At 37.6% G+C, this 21119-nt stretch overlaps 2 protein-coding genes and 1 pseudogene across 4 annotated transcripts; 1 reads left to right on the forward strand and 2 right to left on the reverse strand.

Annotated features, from left to right (window-relative positions):
• Positions 1 to 678: 678 nt before the first annotated feature.
• On the reverse strand, positions 679 to 6895 carry LOC140827993 (uncharacterized). Of its 3 annotated transcripts, none has more exons than XR_012117095.1 (3): positions 2016 to 2156; positions 1632 to 1927; positions 679 to 1103 (listed from the first exon to the last, which is right to left on the reverse strand). XR_012117095.1 is itself a non-coding variant. In XM_073190965.1 (2 exons), exon 1 carries the CDS (start codon positions 6868 to 6870, stop codon positions 6163 to 6165), a length of 708 nt encoding a protein of 235 aa, XP_073047066.1. In that variant the 5' UTR covers positions 6871 to 6895; the 3' UTR covers positions 679 to 1103; positions 5817 to 6162. The 3 variants fall into 3 exon arrangements, 1 of the variants encoding a protein (XP_073047066.1); XR_012117097.1 differs by having other exon boundaries at positions 679 to 1106; XM_073190965.1 differs by lacking the exons at positions 1632 to 1927; positions 2016 to 2156 and adding an exon at positions 5817 to 6895.
• Positions 6896 to 11825: 4930 nt separating this feature from the next.
• On the reverse strand, positions 11826 to 14606 carry LOC140804651 (uncharacterized). The gene is made up of 8 exons (XM_073160735.1): positions 14490 to 14606; positions 13746 to 13836; positions 13435 to 13543; positions 13253 to 13337; positions 12699 to 12785; positions 12455 to 12556; positions 12084 to 12284; positions 11826 to 12005 (listed from the first exon to the last, which is right to left on the reverse strand). The coding sequence occupies exons 1-8, from the start codon at positions 14604 to 14606 to the stop codon at positions 11826 to 11828; spliced, it is 972 nt and encodes a 323-aa protein (XP_073016836.1).
• Positions 14607 to 16022: 1416 nt separating this feature from the next.
• On the forward strand, positions 16023 to 20150 carry LOC140828009 (UDP-galactose transporter 1-like; annotated as a pseudogene).
• Positions 20151 to 21119: the final 969 nt, after the last annotated feature.

The raw sequence follows: 21119 nt of genomic DNA on the forward strand, positions 1-21119 counted from the left end.
GCAATATAGCATTTTCTTTCAAAGTTTTCTAGAAGCATTTTTACTTAAGTCACTTGCACACAAGCACCAAAAGACTTTATCTATGCAGCTTACATGGATAAACAGATAAAGTAAATACCATAATTGTACAAAACCGTAAAATATTATTAAAATAAAGATCGTTTTACATTAGAACCAATAAAAACCCAAGCCACAAGTTGGCTCGCTGGACACCTACTCTAACAAATACAAAATACTAGGAAATTAAAATATCCAACCATATTTTTCCTACCAATTAATAGAATAAACATCCTTCCATGGTAGTTATTATGTATAGGACATATCAGTGGATTTTCACAGAAGCACCGCAGAAGGAAAAATTGGAAACACAGACCTGCTGACGGAGATAGAGGACCTGTCATAAATCATAGATTGTAAGGGGCTGCTGACTGAGGATTTCAGTCGAGAGGGCGGACTTTTCATTGAAAATTTTTAAAGAGGAATTTCGTTATACTGGAGATGGGGAGAGTAAATATTCAGGTTGTAATCTTTGTAGAAGTATCCGACATAAGGGACAACATGGTGAGAAAGATTTGTTGAAGGCTGAAGATTCGAAAAAAGATTTAAAATTGGAAGGGTATAGAGGCATCGTGAAAAAAATTAGAGGTGCCAACTTTGAAGCTCGTCTTTGACAACATGTCAGGGCCCGTGCTCTAATTAATATTTAATTACCAAACAACAAGGATTAATTGGTGTAAACAGCGAAAACAAGTTTAAAACGTTCATTTGGGCCTACAGAAATTTCGGCATGACCTCCCCGTAAGTAGGACATCCCAAAAATTTCACAACACAACAACAACAATATACGCTCGAAAATAACGTCAAGTTCACAACCAACCAAACAAATATCCTACAGCCGCACTGGCCAGGACTAGACACAACAACCCACAAATAAAATCCAAACCACATAAAGACATCACCATACAGCTACACAGGGCATCTCCCTGGCAAATGTATCAAACCAGTATAATATATAAATATCTGGGAACTCTGACACAAACCGACTGACTACTGGGTACCACTCGCTGACGCTCCACCAGACGCGTCAAAACCCCTGGAACGACCTGCTATGGCATCAAAAACAACCACAACATCAAAAGAAAACAGGGGTCGGACCCCAGTACGACAAACCAGTAAAATCACGACGAATATAAAAGACATGTAACAATATCAAGTAAATGCAATGCTATGTGATGCATGAATGGTAACAACGGAATAATGGATACCAAATGGAGTCCAAACGAATAGCATCATCAACAGTAACAGTGGCCACCCGTGCCAGGAATGCAGCATCAATCGCCGCTCGTCCATGCACGTAGCATCGGGAATGCGAGTAGCTAAGTCGCTCGTCCCTAGCTGTCATCTGGGAATGTGGCTAATCCTAACCCACTCGTCCCTCTGATGAATCAATATATCTCAACAGGATCAACATAAATAGCCGTCAAAGGAGTCAAGGCTCAATATGTTATGTCAATACAATTTATGCATGAATGCAACAGAATAAACATTCAATGCACATAATAGCAAATAACATTCACCAAATATTCTTACACGCCAATATAACCGTCATAATGATATAGGTTTGAGCGTACCTCAACTTACAACTTACAATACCACGGTAAATTCTTAAAGGCTATCGAATGAACTCGTCCAACGATACGACCTACAATATAAATTCGCTATACACTTCAATACAACGCATTCTAACAAACTAAATCAAATTAAATCGGCTCGGTTAAAAATCGAAATATGGGCAGCCTATAAAACCCATCAAAATCTGGAAATCCAAACTTAAATACCTCAATAAACGAAGCTTAAACACACAATAGTAATCTCGGGAAAATAGCTCGCCGGAAAAGTTGCCGGAATTACTGTTCACGCCGGAAACCTAGCTGGAAATTAGGGGAAAAGCTTAATACTTCACTTTTACAAACTAATCCACCAAAACAACCAAGAATCGAAACCAAAAACCTTACCTAGACTGAAACAAAACCCACACGCCTAGCTGCTGGAAAACAAGACCAATCGAGCTCGAACCCTTCCGATGCTAGGCAGAAAATAAGCTAATAAACTGGAGGAAGAAGATTGCTAAGCTGCTGCGTTATTCCCCGACCGCTGGAACGATTCACGCTTGCTGCAGAAACAGAAGAGAGGCGACGAGCAAGGCTGGAGAAAAGTTTCTGGAATGAGCGATCTCATTATCTCAAATGGGTTGGGTTTTAATTAATAAATAAAATGGGAAATGGGCTGGGCTTACTTATTTAGGTATTGGGCCTCACATTCTCCCCCACTAATAAAAGATTTCGTCCTCGAAATCTAACAAACACAACACTGATATCCACAACATTACATCTGATAATACATAGGAAATTCAGAATACGTTGCGTAATTCATTGCATTCTCAAACAAATGAGGCCATTCTTGTCGCATCTTTGCCTCTAATTCCCATGTAGATTCTTCCCTTCCATGCCTACTCCACTGCACCAAAACCAAAGGAATTGTCTTGCTTCTGAGTTGTCTTTCTTTGCGGTCCAAAATCTGCACTGGATGTTCAACATAACTAAGGGAACTGTCTAACTCCACATCCTCGACATTCAAGATATGAGACGGATCTGGCTCATACTTCCGCAACATAGATACATGAAACACATTATGTATCAAAGACAAACTCTGCGGCAAATCCAAACGATAAGCCAATGTGCCAATCCTCTCAATAATCATATACGGACCAATATAACGCGGAGCTAACTTCCCTTTATGTCCAAATCTCATAGTACCCCGGAATGGTGACACTTTCAAGAAAACATAATCGCCCACTTGGAACTCTAAAGGTCTACGCCTTTTATTAGCATAACTGGCTTGACGATCCTGGGCTGCTTTCATCCTTTTCCTGATCAATTCAACTTTATCTTTCATTTCTTGAATAAATTCTGGTTCTGACATCTGTCTTTCTCCTACATCTTCCCAACATATCGGCGATCTGCACCTTCTTCCATACAAAGCTTCAAATGGTGCCATACCGATTGTTGCCTGAAAACTATTATTGTAAGAGAATTCAACCAAAGACAATGATTCTTGCCAACCACCTTTGAAATCCATCACTGCTGCTCGTAACATATCCTCTAGAGTCTGGATGGTTCTTTCTGACTGACCATCTGTCTGCGGGTGATAGGCAGTGCTCATAGCCAACTTTGAACCCAAAGCTGATTGCAGACTTCCCCAAAACTTCGAAGCAAACCTTGGATCACGATCAGATACTATGGTTATTGGCACACCATGCAATATCACTATATGATCAATGTACAGTTTCGCCATTTTCATATAAGTACAGGTACGATCATACGGAATAAAATGAGCTGATTTAGACAATCTATCAACAATCACCCAAATCGCATCACAACCACGATTGGAACGAGGTAGATGTGTCACGAAATCCATAGCAATATGCTCCCAGTTCCACTGCGGTACTTCAAGACTATGCAACATTCCACCAGGTCTCATTCTTTCGGCTTTAACTTGTTGACACGTTAAACATTTAGCCACAAAATGAAAAATATCTTTCTTCATACCTTCCCACCAATAATGAGCTCTCAAGGTATGATACATCTTTCGAATTCCTGGATGAATACTGTGCCGACTACAATGGGCTTCCTTTAGTATGGCTTCTTTCAGATCTATCAAATTAGGAACCACAAGTCTACCATTAAAACGCACACTACCATCTGAGGCAACACTAAACTTTTCTGTCTGACCTGTTCGAGACAATTCTTTTAATCTATGAATGTGCGGATCGGTCATCTGAGCTGCTTTGATTCTGGACAAAATCTGTGGCTCAACTTGAATAGATGACACTATAAAGTAGTCTCCACTGATCTGATAAGTCCATCCTGAAGTTCCCAAGTGCTCGTGAACTTTAGAGATAGTCAAAGATGTCAGCATAGCATTCTGAACTTTCCTGCTGAGAGCATCTGCAACAAGATTCATTCGACCTGGTTGATACTGAATCTCACAATCAAAGTCCTTAAGTAACTCCATCCATCGACGCTGTCTCATGTTCAAGTCAGGCTGAGAGAAAAGATATTTAAGGCTCTTGTGATCCAAATAAATCACAAACTGCTCACCGTACAGATAATGACGCCATAACTTCAATGCAAACACAATGGCAGCCAACTCTAAGTCATGAACTGGATATCGGGTTTCATGCGGCTTCAACTGACGAGAAGCATATGCAATCACTCGCCCATTTTGCATTAAAACACAACCAAGTCCACTTAGAGAAGCATCTGAACAAACAACATATCCACCTGAGCCTGATGGTAAAGATAGCACTGGAGCTGTTGTCAACTTTTCCTTCAAGGTCTGAAAACTCGACTCACATTCATCAGTCCACACAAAACGTCGATCTTTTTGCGTTAATTGAGTCATAGGCCTTGCTATAATAGAAAATCCTTCAATAAAACGCCGGTAATACCCTGCCAATCCCAAAAAGCTGCGAATATCGGAAATATTCGTCGGTGTTGGCCAATTGATAACAGCTTCCACTTTACTAGGATCCACTGATACTCCTTGAGCTGATATAACATGACCCAGAAATACTACTCTGTCCAGCCAAAATTCACATTTCGAAAATTTTGCATACAATTGCGCTGCTCTGAGTGTCTGGAGGACCAACCTTAAATGTTCTCGATGCTCCTTCCTCGTTTTCGAATAAATCAGAATGTCATCTATGAAGACAATAACAAATCTGTCTATAAATTCTCGAAAAACACGATTCATCAAATCCATAAAAACCGCAGGAGCATTAGTCAACCCAAAAGGCATAACTAGAAATTCATAATGCCCATAACGCGTTCGAAATGCTGTCATCGGAACATCTTCCTCTCGAACTCGGAGCTGATAATAGCCAGAACGAAGATCAATCTTTGAATAAACTGACGTACCTTGCAACTGATCAAACAAGTCATCGATACGCGGCAGAGGATATTTATTCTTCACAGTAGCTTTGTTCAACTGCCTATAATCAATGCACATTCTCAACGTTCCGTCTTTCTTCTTTACAAACAATATCGGAGCTCCCCAAGGTGACATACTTGGTCTAATGTATCCTTTTTCCAGTAAGTCCTGTAATTGCTCTTTGAGTTCTTTCAATTCCGCTGGAGCCAAACGGTATGGTGCTCTCGAAATAGGATTTGTTCCGGACACCAACTCAATGCTAAAATCAATTTCCCTCTGGGGTGGAAATCCAGGAATTTCATCGGGAAATACATCAGGGAATTCCTTGACAACGGGAATATCTGAAACTTCCAATCTTTTTCCCTGAGTCGCATCAACTGCATAGATCATGAATCCTTCATTTCCTGTTGACAAAAGTCTGAACATTTCCATTGCTGACACTAATGGAATACGTGATTGAGAATCACTACCGTAAAAATTCCATTTACTGCCATAATATGGTCTGAATCTGACAACTCTATGGAAACAATCAACGGTAGCTCGATAATTAGACAGAGTATCCATTCCCAGAATACAGTCGAAGTCAGACATATCTAGCTTGATGAGATTAGTAATCATAATATTGTCATCGAATTTAATCACACAATTTAGAATAATCTCATGAGACATCAAACATACACCGGCAGGAGTGGAAACTGACACAGTATCTAACAACGGAGTAGCAGCAATCTCATGCTCATCAACAAATACAACAGATACAAATGAATGAGATGCTCCTGTGTCTATCAATATGCGCGCAGGATGATTAAAAATAAGGCAGATACCTGCGATAACTCCGCCCGATGCATCTTGAACTTGATCCTGGGTTAGAGCATGAACTTGAGCCTGCTGTGGCCCGGGAAAACGCTGCTGAATCGAACCTCTAGGCTGAGGATAGCTAGACTGCTGAAAAGACTGAGTCGGAACAAAAGGCCTAGTTGCTTGTCCTCTAAAACCCTGACCAAACTGAGGTTGCTGAAATTGCTGTCTTGCTGCATTCGGACATACTCTAGCATAATGTCCAACTTGCCCACAAATATTACAAGATCCCTGAACTCCCGTACACTGAGTGCTGAAATGTTTACCACCACAACGATCACAAAATACTCCAACTGGGGACCCAACTGAGCTTCAACGCTGACTGCCGGAACTAGAGGAACTGCTACGAGTCTGTTTCTTGAATTGTTTTCCCTTGGCCTTAAAGTTTTGCTGCTTGGGTCGCTGATACTGCTGCGAAGGCTGATACGGCAGTAAAGATGGGTATAGTGGTGCACCCACTGGCATCGGCACATTGCCCCCGAAACTCTGAGGAAAACCTGGTTGAAACGACTGTGGTTCTGCCAAAAGTAGACTCGCCTCCACATTCTTGGCTTTCTCAACTGCATCGGCATAATTAATAGGTGCTCCAGCTACTACCAAAGTGCAAATGGTTCGATTCAATCCTTGCATAAAATGCGATAGCTTGTTCCGATCGCTGCTAGCAACATGAGGAACATAGGCAAGAAGCGCTGAGAATTGAGAAGCATACTCCACAACAGTCATATTTCCCTGAGTCAATCTATTAAACTCAGCTTCCTTGGCCGAATAATAAGAAGGCGGTGAATACTCTCGAGCAAACTGAGCACAAAACACATCCCAAGTAACTCTTTCACCAGATTCTTTCAAAGCATCCTCAGTAGTTTCCCACCACAACTGAGCTCGGTCCTTTAATTGACAAATGGCCAACTTAAGCTGCAAATCTGGGGTGTACTCCAGCATATTGAACAAACGCTTCATACTCTTTAACCACGCTATAGCTTTCTTGCCATCTTCATTCCCAAAGAATCGAGGAGGACGCATATTCTGAAATCGAGATATCACAAGTTCCATTTCTCCCATTCCTCTCGTCAACTGATCCACTTCCCGATCAACATTAACATTTCGCGCTTCACCCCGAGGACGACGACCTCGTCTTCCCCAGTCAGTCTCGTTCAGTCCTCTAACGTTAGGAGCTTCAGACTCCTGAACAACTTCCTTTCCTTTTCTACTCTTCCGCCCAGGTGCCATCTACAAGACACAGGTATTTAATCCACAGGCAGAAACAAATAATCGGTTGAGTATAAAAGCATAAACTTAAACAAATACACTCTAGTCATGCTGATACAATTAATTCAAAACATAAAAGCAAGTAAGAGCAAATAATCAAGCACATGCACAATCATTTTATTTGTGTCTAAACTCGAGTGTCCTAGACTCTAATTCGAGCGTATCCCAGTTACGCTCTGATACCAAACTGTCAGGGCCCGTGCTCTAATTAATATTTAATTACCAAACAACAAGGATTAATTGGTGTAAACAGCGAAAACGTGTTTAAAACGTTCATTTGGGCCTACAGAAATTTCGGCATGACCTCCCCATAAGTAGGACATCCCAAAAATTTCACAACACAACAACAACAATATACGCTCGAAAATAACGTCAAGTTCACAACCAACCAAACAAATATCCTACAGCCGCACTGGCCAGGACTAGACACAACAACCCACAAATAAAATCCAAACCACATAAAGACATCACCATACAGCTACACAGGGCATCTCCCTGGCAAATGTATCAAACCAGTTTAATATATAAATATCTGGGAACTCTGACACAAACCGACTGACTACTGGGTACCACTCGCTGACGCTCCACCAGACGCGTCAAAACCCCTGGAACGACCTGCTATGGCATCAAAAACAACCACAACATCAAAAGAAAACAGGGGTCGGACCCCAGTACGACAAACCAGTAAAATCACGATGAATATAAAAGACATGTAACAATATCAAGTAAATGCAATGCTATGTGATGCATGAATGGTAACAACGGAATAATGGATACCAAATGGAGTCCAAACGAATAGCATCATCAACAGTAACAGTGGCCACCCGTGCCAGGAATGCAGCATCAATCGCCGCTCGTCCATGCACGTAGCATCGGGAATGCGAGTAGCTAAGTCGCTCGTCCCTAGCTGTCATCTGGGAATGTGGCTAATCCTAACCCACTCGTCCCTCTGATGAATCAATATATCTCAACAGGATCAACATAAATAGCCGTCAAAGGAGTCAAGGCTCAATATGTTATGTCAATACAATTTATGCATGAATGCAACAGAATAAACATTCAACTGCACATAATAGCAAATAACATTCACCAAATATTCTTACACGCCAATATAACCGTCATAATGATATAGGTTTGAGCGTACCTCAACTTACAACTTACAATACCACGGTAAATTCTTAAAGGCTATCGAATGAACTCGTCCAACGATACGACCTACAATATAAATTCGCTATACACTTCAATACAACGCATTCTAACCAACTAAATCAAATTAAATCGGCTCGGTTAAAAATCGAAATATGGGCAGCCTATAAAACCCATCAAAATCTGGAAATCCAAACTTAAATACCTCAATAAACGAAGCTTAAACACACAATAGTAATCTCGGGAAAATAGCTCGCCGGAAAAGTTGCCGGAATTACTGTTCAAGCCGGAAACCTAGCTGGAAATTAGGGGAAAAGCTTAATACTTCACTTTTACAAACTAATCCACCAAAACAACCAAGAATCGAAACCAAAAACCTTACCTAGACTGAAACAAAACCCACACGCCTAGCTGCTGGAAAACAAGACCAATCGAGCTCGAACCCTTCCGATGCTAGGCAGAAAATAAGCTAATAAACTGGAGGAAGAAGATTGCTAAGCTGCTGCGTTATTCCCCGACCGCTGGAACGATTCACGCTTGCTGCAGAAACAGAAGAGAGGCGACGAGCAAGGCTGGAGAAAAGTTTCTGGAATGAGCGATCTCATTATCTCAAATGGGTTGGGTTTTAATTAATAAATAAAATGGGAAATGGGCTGGGCTTACTTATTTAGGTATTGGGCCTCACACAACACATGCAAAACCAGGAATATTTAGCAGGGCAAAGTTGCATAGATACAGAACACCGGTGTAGCTTATGGGTTTGATCAACTCCATTGCCATTCTTCACTCCCGAACAAATGGCGTATTCTATTGATTCAAATGGCGTTATTGCTGAACAAAAACTGCAATGTTCTTCATATTCAAAACTCTCTCTCCTGTTAATAACTCAAGAATGGAACCAGCCTTCAGCTAATAGATTGATACAGTATCTTAAGATGCTATTCTATGTATGTGTGCATGAATGAACCAAAAGAAGTTCAACAAAGATAAGAACTTCATGAATTACCTCTTCTTAATTTTACCAACTTTGGCAGCAAGAAATTTTAAATCATCCTCGACAATTTTCTCATGAAGTGAGATATAGTGCTCCAGTTGTGGCCATTCATCAGGACGCCAACAGCTAAAATCGCAAAAATTTGTTGGCACATCTGACAGAAGATCTAAAATGGCAGAAAAATATAAACCAACATCTTCTTCGTAGTTCATTTTCACAGCACAACTGCAACTCCTTCCATACATTTGTCTGTTCTTCTATGGCACTACTGAATCTTTCCAAGTCTTGGTGTTTTCTACTCTCGCTCACCTCATAATTTTTAAGCACAACATGCCTGATGATTACATTGATGAGGTGCAAATTACGGGTTGAAAGAGTGGGCAAAATTTTAAATGTCGTAGACAAGAACGTAGTACAAATGCCAAAATTGGATCCAAAATAAGATGTCAACCATTTCTCCAGAATATGCTCTACATAGTTTGGTATCGACTGTTTGAAAGACACGAGGGCTGCCACAATATCCCAAATGTTCAGAAGCCCACTGAAACTCCCACACAGACTCGGAGACCATAATATGTTTTTTTTCCCACCAAATTAATTCTACCTCAGGGAAACCAGGAAATGATCCGAAATCAATATCAAAACATATATTGGAGGAAGTGTCCAATTGCTGCCCTCCAATCCAAAGGAACTCGATAGCAGCTTTCTGAGTTCTGTAAAATTACAATAACATTTATTGGTCAATCAAACATAGGTAACTGTTTGAACGGTTAGTTCTTATTGCTTCCATTCAGCTTTTGACTAAATCATCAAAATTTTGTTTTAAAGAAATGTGGGTGCTTGTTTGTTGCAAGCATCTGTCCACATGGCAGTTGTTATTTCATAATTTGTTACCAGAAAATATAATTTTAAAAGTTCACCTTTCCTGGTACATGGAATTTAATAAATCAGAATCAAATCTTCGAGCCTGCAAATAACAGACACCAAACTTCTTAGAACTAGATTTAAGTACAGGGGTATCAATGACATCTATTCAGCATAAGGTAAAAGGTGACCAAGTGCAAGAAAAGGATCAAGAGATTCCATTGCTTAGAGTCATTTCAGTCAACTAAGCTCCTTTTCCTAGGTATTATTATATGACTACTGTTCCGGAGAGATGAAATTTCGATCTTTCTATTTTCCTCTTTATTTTTATTTTCAGTAAATTTTCTTTATTTTTGTAAAGGGCAAGAAGCAAGATATTGACCAATCTCATCTGAAACATAATATGAGAGAAGTAAAAAATCAATTTTTTGGATGGTATGTTATCTAAGAGTTTTCTCAAAATGCTATGAATAGAATTCAGTTTTTTCTTCAAATCTTGAATCGCTACATCGAGTGAGTTTATTATTTTGACTTAAAATTTGATAAGAGAGAAAAACTAGTACAATATTCAGGATAAGTTCATGGACATTCCAACTATAAGAGAATGGACGGATGGAATATGATACCACAGCAATTGCCAAGCTCCCATGAGATACTGCCAGACCAAAGCAAGAATCATATACATATGGAACCTGCAGAGAAAATCTAGAGTCTATTGGAAACAAATATGCAAATTTAAAACAGAAGTAAACATGAAAAATTAATGCATACATCCGGGAGCTATTAAAACCAGGAGTATTTGAAGGAATGTGTATTTCCCTTAGTGCTTTCCCAACTAAATTCCACGCTTTCATAGAGTTGTCCTGTAATACATGAACTGATCAAATAATCTGGAGGGCTACCAATCTTTTCAACCTCAAGGCTTTCTGCTTGAGGCATTACTTGATAACAAAAGCAATTAACATGGATTTTTTAATTTTTAATATCTGTTGAACTAACACTCCCTTAATACTAAAATTCATATTTATATCAATAAAACACTTCCTTCAATATTTATTACCTGGCTTGCAGCTGTACAAGCAGAGTCTATCAAAAGCCCAAGCTAAACCAGTGACCTGATTGTTATTTTACAAGATAAATCATATGCCATTCCATATGCCAAAAAAGGTGTTGAGAACTTACAATGTGGTCATGCGCACTATAACAGCCAATTATTTCAAATTCATGGCTGGTCATATTCATGGTCCACACTTCAAATGATCCGGATCCTTTACCAATAGCCAGGAACAAACTTAGTGGTGTTTGCAGGGGGGCAGTAAATGAAAGTATGGAGACAGGTGCTGAATCAACAGTAATAACCTAATTACACGAGCAATCACAAGTTCCAAAATAAGATATAATCAAAGTAGCTGGTCTAAATTTTGAAAGGATAAGTAGCAGACTTTTAGCAGGATATGCTGACCTCCCTCAGCAAAGAAAATGAAGCATGAACAGTTTCAGATGACTTCAGCAGTTCCTTAATATTCACCTGCCAAATCTTCACTCTATAAACAAAAAGAAGAGGAAAGTCACAAAATTAAATGTTATAATCAAATAAAAGGTAAACCTTATATGTATGTGTGTGTATAATTCAGTAGTTCTAACCCATGTCAAGCAAATGTGCTAGACTTTTGGCTTCGAAAACAGAAAAAGGTTAATTAGTTACTCACCTCCCATTAGAACTTCCCGTCGCTAAAAGAAGTTGAGGTTTTGAAATTTCAGAGCCATATAAAGCCCAGCAAATAGATGTGATGCATGTATCATGTGCCTTGAGAAAGCCACCATTTGATGCTTTACATGGGAGTTCAGGGGTAATAATGGAATAACTCTCTGGTGCATCAATTCTCTAGAATGAAATTAGACCACATTTCAATCCAGTACCAAGAATAGAGCAGCAGCCCGAGGAGTTATGAGGAATAGAAACCCAATCTTCAGATGTCCTCAGAATCGGTGACCAAGCCACAATAAGGGGTGTCAGCATTGCATTGCGAGAAGCATATTGTTGTGCCGTTATTAGTTGAACATTGCATTCTTTGATCTTCAGAGGTGTCCCTTCAGAAACAGATATGGGAATAATTTCCCATGTATTGTTTTCTTTTACATTGTCAAGTTTTTTTGCAGCAACCTAATAAAAATAGCAACACATTCAATGTAATGGCATATATCAAATGCACAACTTTTCAAATTGAAAGCAGATCATGTACCTGCATTGAAGCTGATTTAGTAAGTATGGAGGTTCATGTCATGGAATAAAATGATAAAACTAAATCAGATAGTGAATGTAGTGTGCAGTACATTAGTTTCATTATGTCTCCTTCGTTTTCTTTCCTTTCTTAAACTAGATACAGGTGGCTCATTAGGGCATTCAGATTCTGCATTATCTCGACTCCCTATGATCTGTATAAAGAAAAAACCCCAAGAATAGTTGGAATTCATATCATTAATTGTTATGTCATCAAGAATATTTCATCTAGAAAAGTATATGGGGATATGCAAGAAACGTTAATCAGCAAAAAGTTGAAAGATAGAACCAACTCACATCTAAACTTTCTGAAGATATAATTTGAGACTCTCCGAAATTGATCTTGGAAAGATAATTATACATCATCTCTGATATGTCCATAACCTAGAAAATTTCAGATTATAACTTTAGCAAATGTGTGAAAAACAAACATTAAATTTAGGAATCACAGATAACATACTAGATTCCAAATTCATGACATTTATTATGCATAAGCAACAAAATCGTAAATACAACAAACTTGAAGGGCTATGAAATTATTTTTGAAAGAAATGTTGATTAGGTATTGCCTCTCCAAACATAAACAAAGCCTCCAGTACTAACACAACAAATTTACACATTAGCACAAATATGAATCTACTCATGGGCTTATAGCCAACACAGAACCAACAGTAAGAACATAATTAAGAGCATCTATAGACACAAGAATTGAAACAATTCCATTGCTAAAATTTTCACCATTTTTTTTGGTTCAGGAAGATTATTAAAGTGAAGAGACAGCAAGCTCGAACCATAATTTTGGTCCTGCCACCACTACTTCCTGAAAGCTTCATTTATAAAATACTTAATACCTCAATCCATTCAGCCGAAAAATCACAGAAGAGAAAGCGGTAAAGTTTGACGCGTCCCCCAGTGGTGCAAACAGCAAGCAAACAACTGCACGATTCATAGCAAAATGTAGAATTAATTCAGGGAGGCAACTTGCGTTGCATACTCAAACAAAAACTTCGATCAGGGGTAATGGTATCAGTACCCAGCATTGCTAGCAAGACCTGCAGGAGACCAGGAAATTGACCTAACACATGGCCGTGTATCCCGCGACACATGCATTGGCAACAAGCACCCAGAGAGAAAATCTATCCCTGTGACAAAATGAAAACAAAATCAAATGCAGTGACCTGAGAAAATAAAAAGTACTTGAAACCTAAACTCAAAATTAATTTTCATTTGCACTGTAAAACCACAAACCCAGAAATCCAAATGGCATCCAAATTGTGTACATACATACATACAATGAGCTCATTCAAAACTATGAAATTCATTTTTTAATATTATTCTACGTACCTCCAGCATTTATGACACCAATGGAAAAAGGCTTGCTTGGGAGAACAGAAATTACACCTCGACATCCAGCTCCAGAAGTTTTAGCAGGATTCTAACCAAGTGAACAACAAGCATATACCAGTGATTCGAAGTCTAAATCAAACAGTATAAAATTAAATCCTAATTTGAAAAAACAAATAAAAAGTAAGGTAATATGAATTATATAGACCAACTACTATAAGATTCTCTATCAAATTCAAATCAGACCCTGTATTGAACTCCAACATAAAACAGCTTCCAGACAAGTTATGAAGATCAGGTAGATTAAAATGTAAGCATAAATTTGGCGTTTAAAATTCAATAACAATGCAAAAATATTCGGCTAAAAAATAAGCATGCTATTCAGAAATATTATTACATTATATGCAATCAATTGATTTAGTAGTTGTCTTTCCTAAGTCATGGGATCAGATCCCATCAGGTGGATCACAGAATACTGGACTCAGAATCAGTGGTCATTGATTCTTGTTCATGTCAGTGCATGGTTAATAATCTCATCTGCATAATCCTCACACTAACAGAATCACTTGACAGCACAAAATTCTTGATCAACTAAAAACTCAGCTAGAACAGATTGAATGCCAGGATACTTCTGAACTTGAGCAATTTCAATGTTGAGACTCAAATGCTATACATCGTATCAGTAAAATTGCATCAAAGCAATTCAATACTAAAATCAGCAAACTTTGAAAAGTTAACAATTACCAGGATCGTAACGAGGCTACCAGAAGCGACCGCCACCAGATTCTCTTCGGACCAAGCAACAGCGTTCGGATAACAAGGCGCTGATACGAGCACCGCTGCTTGGAAGCGGGAAGACATTGTTGAAGAGAATTGAAACAGAAAGCAGAGCGGCATTTTATTATTTTGGAGTGAATCGGATTCGATGCTTCGACCTAATTTGTGAAACAGCTCGAATAGTCCAAATCGAATTACACCATATAACCTACATGTATTTGTATTTCCTAGACTAGACTAGAAGACTAAAAAAAATCTTCTATTTTATATTATTAGAAAAAATAAAAATATTTATTTTTATGTGGATTTAGGGATTTCTCGCTTAGAGGGCAAAAACAATGGATATTGAGGAAGCAACAAGCATTGAAGAAATGAAGTTGAAACATTAGTCAATCTCATGCATTACCCAATTTAGGGGTGAGTAGAAACCAAAACCAAATCAAATAGTTGGTTTTGTTTTTAGTCGATCGATTTATATTGGTTTTAAAATTAATCATATCGAAAAAATTGGTTTTGTTCAAAGTTTTGATGAAAAATCCTAACCGAACCAATTTTATAAATATATAATATTTTTAATTATATACATATTATTTTATTTTATGTCATATAATTGATATTATGAAAGTTTGATGATTGGTATTGGTGGCACATTTTATAAAGCTAAAAAAAATTGACCATTATCCCGTTCAATCTTCACAAGTATTTATTGATCTTCATGATGTTTTTGGAAAATGTTAAAAACCTCGAGCAAGAAATCTTGGATGCGAGTGAATTTACTCTTACCAAATACCCAAGTTGGATAAACATAAAAGATAAATGTCTTTCTTTCTTTTAAGTGTGATAATGGATGATATTGAAGCTGTGTATATTACCAAATTTGACCCTAAAAGCTAACTTATTAACATAATGAAGTCGTTAATTCAGAGATTCGAATCTTCAAAACATATTTTGGCGCTGCTTGGTGTCCAAATAAATCGGGTCCCAAAGGCGCTAACACGCATTGTGTCTTAGGTTTTGATTCAAATCAAACACAATCGTTTGGACTAAGAAATCTAATTTTAATTTTTTTTTTTTTGAAAAAAATAAAATAATTTATGGAATAAACATTTTTATAAATGAAAAGGGTATTCATACTTCATACACATTAAAATATTAAGATAAGATAGTTAAAGATGTAAAACTATATTAACAGACTTACATTTTAATTACCAAAACAAATAACAAAATATCATTGTCATGAAATTAAATTATTATTAGATGTCATATTTCGATCTACTGCCTAGAATGAATTTGATGACAAATCCACGTCCCAAATGCATTATATACACCGAACTCGAAATTAAAACGAAAGATATTTTATATTGCTCGTATATATTCTTTTACTTAAATTTCAAATCATTCAAACACAACTTTAGTGATTTGATATTTGAGTAATGCAATGCAATTTTGATATAATGATAACAAAAATAATATAATATTTAGGATTTAAATAGTTTAATCAAGAAAATTATTTAATTAAAATGACAGCACACTTTGTATATTTCTTTTTTTTTTTGGGGAAAAATTTGGAAAAGAAGCCAGATTTCTCATTTTCCCGGAATAAAACACCTCGGCCAGCCAGGCGTAATGGCACAGTTCTAACTTTACGCCTCCATTCTTCACATACTACATTTGAGCTCCTTTGCATTTCATCTGGGGTTTCTCTATTATATATGCGTGATCGTTCGTTCTCTAGGTGTTTTTTTTTTTAATCTAATGGGCAAAGATTGTTCGCTCATACGTTTTCTGGTCTGAGGTGGTGAAATTAATCATGGAGGAGAGTATGTTGTGTCAGTGGAGTGTAATTCGATCCTTATTAGCTATTCTCCAGTGGTGGGATTTCAATGTCACCGTTATTATCATCAACAAATGGATCTTTCAGGTGGGTGTCTTTTTAGTCCGCGGCTTTCACACGACATCAAAAAACAGCGTGAATTATTGAAGGAATCGTTTTCGAAGTTTTTGTGCGCTGCTAAATTTGCAGCTTCATTTCTTTGTTGGTTGTTTTTTTTTTTTGTGTTATTTGTCTGTGTCGTTGATTTTTGTTTTCGAAATTTTGATTATACTAATGTGGTTCTGTTTAATAATTTTGTGGCAGTGCAATCTTGTAATTGTTTTTTGAATCGTCCTTTCAATTCGAGGGATGCTTTTGTCAACCGTGAGTTAGGAATGGCCTTCGCATTTTCCTTTTTTTACACACGTGTAAATACATAGAACAGGCTGGTCTATGACTCTCTGTTGTCTGTGTTTATTCTCAATTTTCGAAGTGGGATGAGGAATTTTGCTCGTTTATGGTTTTTAAGCATATTACTATAAAATGTTGTTGTTATGGTCAACTTTTATCATGGCTACCATGGTTTTCTTTTGTTCGTTTTGATTCTTGAAAGTTAAGTGTGGTCATTAATTTCAAGTTGAATTATCGTAGCCAATAGATTGGAGAAACTCTCAAAATTGTGCTTGGAGTATTTCTTTAAGAGCTCAAATAAAAAATTTTAAAATGAAATTTTGCCTCGTGTGGATGCCCAACTTAATGATTATTCATCTATACTTCTATGCAGTTTCATGATCTATTTATTTTAGATTAATTTTCCACTGCGACAATTTTAAATAGTATAAATGACGGTGTGATTGTATTTTGGTTATTAAAATGCTACTGAATTTTTGCTGTTATGATGATCTTGAATGTGAATGTGATGATTATTATTGCTTACCAGATCTTCCATTTTTTTTTGCCTTGACAGAAACTGGATTTTAAGTTTCCATTATCAGTGTCATGTATTCACTTTATATCTTCGGCTATAGGTGCATACCTGGTAATTAAAGTGCTAAAACTGAAGCCACTCATTCTGGTTGACCCCGAAGATCGCTGGAGGAGGATTTTTCCCATGTCGTTTATATTCTGTATCAACATAGTTCTGGGAAACGTTAGCCTGCGTTAATTCCGGTTTCTTTCATGCAAACCATCAAGTCTTTCACCCCTGCAACAACTGGTGAGTTTTTATTCCTGCCAATTTTAGGCAATATGAAATAATGATGATTTGATGCATAGTAACCTCAAATTTATCGCTGTATTTAATCATTTTGATATCATTGCCTCTATTTTGTAAATTAAGTCAACTTTCTCGTTGTTATGTCAATAAAGACTTGTACTCACAATGCCTTTAAAACAGTTATCTTGCAGTGGCTTTTCTGGAAAAAATATTTTGACTGGAGAATTTGGGCTTCTTTGATTCCAATTGTTGGAGGTATTTTAGTCACTTCTCTGACCGAGTTGAGTTTCAATGTGTTGGGATTTTTTGCTGCTTTATTTGGCTGTCTTGCTACCTCTACAAAAATGATTCTTGCAGAGTCTTTGTTGCATGGATACAAATTTGATGGGTATTTACTTTTTCGTAATCATGTTCTTCCTCTTCCAGATTGCTTTCTTATAACCTACCATCGTTCTTTTACATGTATCTCCTTCCTAGCTTAAAGTAGCTGAGGAACTATTTGTTATCTATCAACCTTCCTAAAACCAGTAGTAGTACAACAAGAGAACTTCAATGACACGTACAGTGAGAGTAGAAAGAAATCTATCTTTAAATTGTTTTCTATTTTGCATGGTGCTGAACTGAGTCGAAATTATATGTTTTGATTTACTTAATCGTGTCAAAAGATGAAAACCAACAAATATATTTGGTTTTACCAAAACATTGAAGTCACGTGTGCAGTAAATTTCCATTCAACACTCATGCACCTCATTTAATATAAGTGATTCGTTGGTTTATAGAGTGCATTCAGTTCCACTTTTGCATGATTATTCAAAATTTTTGAAGATTTTGCACGCCCTTTTTTATTAATTACTTGGAAATCGAACTTACTAGTAAATGGAATAACTGTAGTAGGCTACCATTTTCATCTGTGGATTTTTAATTAACCCAACTCATTCATTGACCTTTTGTGATCAAATATCTCCTTTTTCTCCATGAAACAGTTGGTGTTTTTACACATCTTCGTGGTTACCTTGTAGAAGAAATCAATATCTCATGATCACTCTTTTTTTTATATCATTTTGTTACTCATTGAACCACATATGACATATCCATCTGTTCCCCGCTTTTAACCAAGGACTTTTATTGAGTGTTGTTATAATTGAAAGTTTGATATATCGGGTTCATTCTGGACTGCTGTTATTTCTGGAAGCTTGTCAGAGAGCATTCTTGAGGATCAATTGTTTGGCTCCAATGTTCATGTTTTGATCAAATTTTTTATGCTTTCAGCTTGTTATTCAAGAATAAAATGAAGCAAGAACATTGCTTATAACAAAATTGACACACAAAAATTCAAAAAATTATTCATTTGAGGTTGTGGAGCAACCATTATATCTCCCCTTGCCTTCCTGTTGCATCCGTCCTTAGTGTTCACAGAATCACCTTAATTTTTTTTTCCACTATAATAGCTTGTGTTTTGAGAAAGTTTTTGGCTGGCTTCAGCATAAACACAGTATACTACATGGCACCTTTTGCGACCATGATCTTGGGCATACCAGCTATGCTGCTCGAAGGATCGGGAGTTGTGGAATGGATTCGTACATGTCCCTCGCTTTTCTCATCCCTCGTCATCATTTTGGGGTCTGGAGTGTTAGCTTTTTGCCTCAACTTCTCGATATTTTATGTAATACACTCCACGACCGCTGTGACCTTCAATGTTGCCGGAAATCTTAAGGTACGAGCCTCTCATTCTTGAGATTTACTGGATGTATTTTTATATGTATATTTCCCGTGTTTTTCCAACGCTGACAAGTTTAAATTCTTTGAAGTATGACAAGCTGGACTACAAATTTCTATGTAATGCTATCATCCTATATTGGTATTTGAATTCAAATCTCGTTTCTTTGTTTCATCTCAAGGTGGCGGTGGCTGTTACATGTTCATGGCTGATCTTCCGAAACCCAATTTCGGCGATGAATGCAGTTGGATGTGCTGTAACACTCATTGGATGTACCTTCTACGGGTACATTAGGCACATACTTTCACAAACACCCGGAACCCCTCGTACACCTAGGATGCCTCGGACTCCAAGAGGTATGACAGAGTTGATTCCATTAGTTAATGAGGAGTTGGATGATAAAGTTTGAGTCGAGCTTCTTGAGTTATGCTGGACAGGAAGTGGAGGGTATACTTTGTGTAGAAAGAAAAAGGAAAAAAAATCAATACAGTTGAATCGAATCTGGCTAGATTCACCTTTTTCTCAGCTTAATCTTCTTATAGCCTCTATTTAACATTAGATTAATGCGAGATTTCGGTATATCTGATAAAACTTCTCAGAATATTCAGTTAATCTCACATGTTCCACCATAAACCACCAATCACATAACTTCTTAGCACATTAGTCAAATCTTTGCACTATTCATCAACAGGGCATTTATTTAAATACAAGTAGCAAATATCTCTAGTAATTTTAATTAATTTATTTCTTTTTTAAAACACGTGTAGACAAACAAGGTGCCGCATATCGCCTATAGAAATCAATACTTGATGATCCGGTGCTTTTCAATATATAACTGGTTGGTAGTATATATATTGCATAACAAGTTACAGATTAATGTTACGCCGAGTCTTGATACATACCAATGCAAATATTGTACAGAATTATCTCTACGTTACAAAGATATTATGGTGCTGATAAGGTAGCCGCCGACTCCCCCGCTCTGCTTCCTCACTCCAATGGTCAAGCATTCCAAAGTATTGATGCATTGCTCCACAAATTCCTCCGTACAGGCCGTCCAATTTGGAAGTACACAAAAGTAACAAGTTAGCGGAGGAGATTGTAAGATTAACTTTATTTAAGTCGTCATATTTGACTGGGTAAATAACGTTCTTGATTTGGTTGACAAATAAACTATTTTTTTTATATATATATCGATTCGCTTAAAAAATTAAAACTATTATATTGAATTTAAAAAACACTGTTTGAATTGCTTCCTTCACCGCGTTTCTCAAAAAAATTTCACTGGCCGGCTTTTTAGGAGTGGTGGAACGAGTGTCGCTCCTTGCGGCCACTTGGGCCACAATACTTGTTTCCCGGAAGGTTCTTCAACCATCTCCGCCGCCGCCACCTCCACCTCGACCGCCCAGGTAACCGCTGGAACTTTCTTGAATTATTTCCCGTTATCCATGCCGTAGGATTAGATATTGCCAGTGGCAATGCCCTGCCAACGGTAGATTGTGTGGTGCTGTGGTTGTGCCTCACTCATTAAGGTTCGGAAATTATTTCCAAAGCTTCCCCGGAACGGAATCTCCTTCACATCCAAGATACTGCCAGTATTTTCTTGATTTCAATAAAACAAAAAATTTACACCGCTAAAACTGGAAGCTTCAGGGCCCAAAAGTGCAGACAGTAAGAATCGACCCTCCATGTCGTACCCAGCTCGGTGCGGCGTAGCTTGTGGCCGATCTGGATGTCACGCGCGGATGAAATCTTCACCGTCGGGTTGTCTCTCCCCGATCTATAATTTTTGTACACAAAGTTTTTCTAAATTCCAAGCCGATTAACGCCAGATTTTAATTTTCTGAAATG

Source organism: Primulina eburnea, chromosome 1 (assembly GCF_022965805.1).
Source record: "Primulina eburnea isolate SZY01 chromosome 1, ASM2296580v1, whole genome shotgun sequence".
In the NCBI taxonomy this organism is placed as follows: Eukaryota; Viridiplantae; Streptophyta; class Magnoliopsida; order Lamiales; family Gesneriaceae; genus Primulina; species Primulina eburnea.

Coding starts and splice junctions, on each gene's coding strand:
- LOC140827993 (XM_073190965.1), bottom strand. CDS start 6,870: ATGCGTCCTCCTCGATTCTTTGGGAATGAAGATGGCAAGAAAGCTATA.
- LOC140804651 (XM_073160735.1), bottom strand. CDS start 14,606: ATGTCTTCCCGCTTCCAAGCAGCGGTGCTCGTATCAGCGCCTTGTTAT. Junction 13,837..14,489: donor GTAGCCTCGTTACGATCCTG/GTAATTGTTAAC, acceptor TCACTTGGTTAG/AATCCTGCTAAAACTTCTGG. Junction 13,338..13,434: donor GGTCTTGCTAGCAATGCTGG/GTACTGATACCA, acceptor TGAATCGTGCAG/TTGTTTGCTTGCTGTTTGCA.